This window comes from Conger conger, chromosome 5 (assembly GCF_963514075.1).
Source record: "Conger conger chromosome 5, fConCon1.1, whole genome shotgun sequence".
Lineage (NCBI taxonomy): Eukaryota > Metazoa > Chordata > Actinopteri > Anguilliformes > Congridae > Conger > Conger conger.
The window spans coordinates 67,662,381-67,667,380 of record NC_083764.1 but is presented as its reverse complement, the minus strand read 5'-3'; the positions used below and the strand labels follow the sequence as shown (position 1 = coordinate 67,667,380).

Below are 5,000 nucleotides of genomic sequence, written 5' to 3'. Positions count from 1 at the left end.
GGAATGCTTCGCTGCAGCAGGACCTGGCCAGCTCACCATCATAGAATCTATCATGAATTCTACTGTGTACCAGCAGGTGCTTGAGGAACATGTGAGACCATCTGTAAAACAATTAAAGCTGAAGTGGAACTGGACCCTGCAACATGACAATGACCCAAAACATACCAGTAAATCCACCACGGACTGGCTGAAAACTAAGAAGTGGAGAGTCCTGGAATGGCCCAGTCAAAGCCCAGATCTTAATCCCATTGAGATGCTGTGGGGTGACTTGAAACGGGCTGTACATGGAAGAAACCCCTCAAACATCTCACAGGTTAAAGAATTCTGCATTGAGGAGTGGGGCAAACTTTCCTCAGACCGATGTCAGAGACTGGTAGATGGCTACAAGAAGCGTCTCACTGAAGTTATTTCAGCCAAAGGGGGTAACACTAGGTATTCGGGGGTAGGGTGTCTAACTTTTTCCTCAGTTAGAATATGCATTTATGTTGATGTCTTTTGTTTAATGAGTAAAACAAGGTTAATTATTGTTGTTTACCTGCAATTAGATCACTTTCTTTTCCAGAGATAAATAAAAACAAGATTAGACATCGATATGTGATCATTTCTTAATTAATAACTGAATATTTAACGGGGTGTCCTCATTTTTTCACATGACTGTACAATATTAGAAATAATAAGGAGACAGACACACACCTGGTGGCTCATTCCCTTCACCATGGACTTGAGGCACTAGAAATATTGGGCCTTCAAACAAATAATAACTGGACACCAGAGGAGAGACGCAGTTTAGAGAAACACTGGATTCTCAAACTTAGCACTCTATTTCCAAGAGGACTGAAGAAACGCACATAAAACACCAACACAAGAGGGACCAAATACTTCCTACTACAAGCCTTCAGTACTCTGAATGGCCAGTGCAAACCCGAACATGGGACAACTTGGGAAATAAAGATTTCTTACTTACCTAACCCTAACCCTAACCTCCTGAGATAATGTTGCTAAAGGCTGACCATGGAGCCGGCACCGGGCAGAAGGGAGCAGGTTGGGGCTGACCGTGGGGCAGAAGGGGGCAGGTTGGGGCGTAGCGTGGGGCAGAAGGGGGCAGGTTGGGGCGTAGCGTGGGCCAGAAGGGGGCAGGTTGGGGCTTAGCGTGGGCCAGAAGGGGGCAGGTTGGGGCTTAGCGTGGGGCAGAAGGTGGCAGGTTGGGGCTTAGCGAGGGGCAGAAGGGGGAAGGTTGGGGCTGACCGTGGGGCAGAAGGGGGCAGGTTGGGACTGACCGTGGAGCAGAAGGGGGCAGGTTGGGGCTTACCGTGGGGCAGAAAGGGGCAGGTTGGGGCTTAGCGTGGGGCAGAAGGGGGCAGGTTGGGGCTGACCGTGGGGCAGAAGGGGGCAGGTTGGGGCTTACCGTGGGGCAGAAAGGGGGCAGGTTGGGGCTTAGCGTGGGGCAGAAGGGGGCAGGTTGGGGCTTACCGTGGGGCAGAAAGGGGCAGGTTGGGGCTCACCGTGGGGCAGGTCACAGGAAGGCGCAGACCCTCTGGGGTCTGAAGGGGTTGGTGCTGGAGGACACGCCGGTCAGCAGGGGGTCCTGATGGGCATTCTGGAGGCAGAACTGCTGTAGGTCTGCAGCCGCCTGGGACACCTGGAGGGCGCGCCAAAACAACATTACACACCCGAGAGGAGCAACAACACAACATTACACACCCGAGAGGAGCAACAACACAACATTACACACCCTGGAGGAGGCACAACATTACACACGCTAGAGGAGCCACAGAACAGAAACAAAATCTTTGTTCATTTGTATGTAGAGATTGTATGTCCAAATTTTGTCCCCAGTGAAAAAAGGGGACATTTTTAGGGCTAGATATCTCCTAAATCAAAATAGATATTACAGATACATGTTTTCTGGGACCAGACTTGAATTCCAAATACAAAATGACGCCTAAATACACATTTCAGAGATTTCCTTTCAAAGTCATGGACCTCTAAGAATCACGCTCTGACGTTTTTCTTTTTATCGCAACAGCCATTAAACGTCAAACGGCTCGAGTCGCAACACAAAACGGACTATTTCCAGGAGTGCTTCATCTCATTATCTAGCAACAGACAAGCGTGCTGTGATGCAACCTCTTGGGAGTAGGCATAATATTTCCTATAGACGACATTTCCTATAGACGACATTTCCTATAGACGACATTTCCTATAGACGACATTTCACAGTTGCATTTTTGGCGACATTACACCGACAGAATGTTGCCCAGTAAAATTGTGCAACTTTAAGAATGACTTAAATTCTATGCAGTCCTCCAGTAGACGCCGCCCTACTTCTCTTTCGTATCACAAAATAAAGAGTGGCCAGGTTTGGTCCAGGTGGTTGGCGCCATGACTTCCAGGGGATTGAGTTTGAGATCTAAATAAGACTGGCAACCAAAACCCGGTTCTATATTACCGTTTCACACAGACGTTTCATTACACAGCAATTACCTCCTGAAAAAAATCAGTTAGAATTATAGTAAAGTTAGCTAGTAAACTAGGCAGAAAGACAAGATAACATGAAAAAACACATATTTGAGCAGTAACATAACGTTGGCGAGTCATCAACCGAGCACGTCTAAATATAAAAATATCGGATACCTGAATTTAGCTAGCTAGCGTTTCCGATTGAGTTTCTGACTAGCTCTAACTTTGTTAGCCAGCTAAGGGCCATCCATTTGTTGCTAGCTCATCCGGTAACGAAGTTGAGAAACCAACAACATGCACGAGGCTAGCTACAACTAACGTTAACATAATGTTAGGCGTTCCAGCTCCACTTACGGACTAAACTCAACACAAACAAAACACCGTTAGCTAGCTACTGAACCACATTTAAGTAGAGGATAGTTCATTGGATATATGCTATGGACATACTAGTGCTGGTTAGGTCTCCACGCCCAAGATAGCTATCGAATGTTAACGTTAGCTGAAATTTAGCTGGCTTGCCCCTTACCTTAACTCTGTTGATACTCGCTTCGAAACGCAATTGCTGGACCATTTTCTTCATAACAACGAGATTTGATGAGCTCGACATCTCGATCTACGTTTCCCTTAACGGCTTAAATGTGCCAAACTATAAAGAAAGACAAACGACCCGTCGAACAAATGACAAAGCTTCCGGTGTTTCTCAAAACTCGGTGAGATCACTGTTACGCATGCGTCGTTTTGGCTTTCCACCTAGTTGTTCCACCTCTATGGTACTACTGAGGAAGTCGCCCCGCAGATGGGATGGATCTACCATAGAACTGTCCATGTCTGTGGAGTCTATGTAGTTTTGCGGTTTCGTACCCCTCGCACAAGTGGGGCTGCTGTGTCCTGTAGCGAGAGAGAACGGCGATGCAAGACGAAGAACTAGGTCGAGATAAACAGCGAATGCAATCCAAATAAAATTTTAATTCAGATGTTTATTAGCCTATTCGTCTGAGAACAGACATTTGAGCGGTTTCTCGGAAACTGAACTTTGCAGTGCAATAAATCCTGCCACAGCCATATGCCACTGATCAGACATTTGGTGGTGCTGTAATTATGAAAATTAATTAATCACATATCTCACATCATAAAATCTGCTGCAGTCTACATCATAGAGCTCTCAAATTCAAACATATAATAGTGCTCCTTTCCTCCAGATCCAAATATATTTCAATACCCGAAATCCTGTACAATTTGTGCAGCTATAGCAGTGAATAAACTTGAAAAAATATATAATAATAATAATGTACATTATTTATAAAGGTACAGAGAAGGACAGCAGGACAGGTTCCAAGCACCAAACACTAAATATTACTTTACATTATATTACATAATGATTTTATCCAAAGGCACAGGACCTTAAAAGTTCTTGGACACATTAGGCTGGATTAATTCAAGATGTATTCTTAATTTTGACTCACATTACTTTTCCATATTCACATAGTCTGATAAAATGATGGATAGTAATTTTATTAATTGCATTATGTATGTAGCTTCTTCAGCTTCACAAAAGTTTACAACTATATACAGTGGTGTGAAAAAGTGTTTGCCCCCTTCCTGATTTCTTATTTTTTTGCATGTTTGTTACAATTAAATGTTTCAGATCAAACAAATTTAAATGTTAGTCAAAGACAACACAAAATGCAGTTTTTAAATGAAGGTTTTTATTATTAAGGGAGAAAAAAAATCCAAACCTACATGGCCCTGTGTGAAAAAGTGATTGCCCCTAAACCTAATAACTGGTTGGGCCACCCTTAGCAGCAACAACTGCAATCAAGCGTTTGCGATAACTTGCAATGAGTCTCTTACAGCGCTGTGGAGGAATTTTGGCCCACTCATCTTTGCAGAATTGTTGTAATTCAGCCACATTGGAGGGTTTGAGCATGAACTGCCTTTTTAAGGTCATGCCACAGCATCTCAATAGGATTCAGGTCAGGACTTTGACTAGGCCACTCCAAAGTCTTCATTTTGTTTTTCTTCAGCCATTCAGAGGTGGACTTGCTGGTGTGTTTTGGATCATTGTCCTGCTGCAGAACCCAAGTTCGTTTCAGCTTGAGGTCACGAACAGATGGCCGGACATTCTCCTTCAGGATTTTTTGGTAGACAGCAGAATTCATGGTTCCATTTATCACAGCAAGTCTTCCAGGTCCTGAAGCAGCAAAACAGCCCCAGACCATCACACTACCACCACCATATTTTACTGTTGGTTTGATGTTCTTTTTCTGAAATGCGGTGTTACTTTTACGCTAGATGTAATGGGACACACACCTTCCAAAAAGTTAAACTTTTGTCTCGTCAGACCACAGAGTATTTTCCCAAAAGTCTTGGGGAACATCAAAATGTTTTCTGGCAAAATTGAGACGAGCCTTAATGTTCTTTTTGTTCAGCAGTGAACAAACTGAGGCAAGTGAGGCCTGCAGTTCTTTGGATGTTGTTGTGGGGTCTTTTGTGACCTCTTGGATGAGTCGTCGCTGCGCTCTTGGGGTAATTTTGGTCGG

The 5,000-nt window shown here is 44.3% G+C and overlaps 1 protein-coding gene across 2 annotated transcripts in view; it reads right to left on the bottom strand.

Moving 5' to 3' along the window:
• The window catches only part of LOC133129810 (guanine nucleotide-binding protein G(I)/G(S)/G(O) subunit gamma-5-like), a 6,374-nt gene extending 3,177 nt beyond the window's left edge, over nt 1-3,197 (bottom strand). Inside the window, exons 1-2 of one of the 2 annotated variants that reach the window (XM_061244140.1) lie at nt 2,987-3,197; nt 1,471-1,639 (exon numbers count right to left, since the gene is read on the bottom strand). In XM_061244140.1, the coding sequence (XP_061100124.1) occupies nt 1,514-1,639; nt 2,987-3,067 (207 nt within the window). In that variant the 5' untranslated portion in view covers nt 3,068-3,197 and the 3' untranslated portion in view covers nt 1,471-1,513. The remainder of the gene's footprint in view (nt 1-1,470; nt 1,640-2,986) is intronic. The other variant, XM_061244139.1, reaches the window with a different exon arrangement.
• Nucleotides 3,198-5,000: the final 1,803 nt, after the last annotated feature.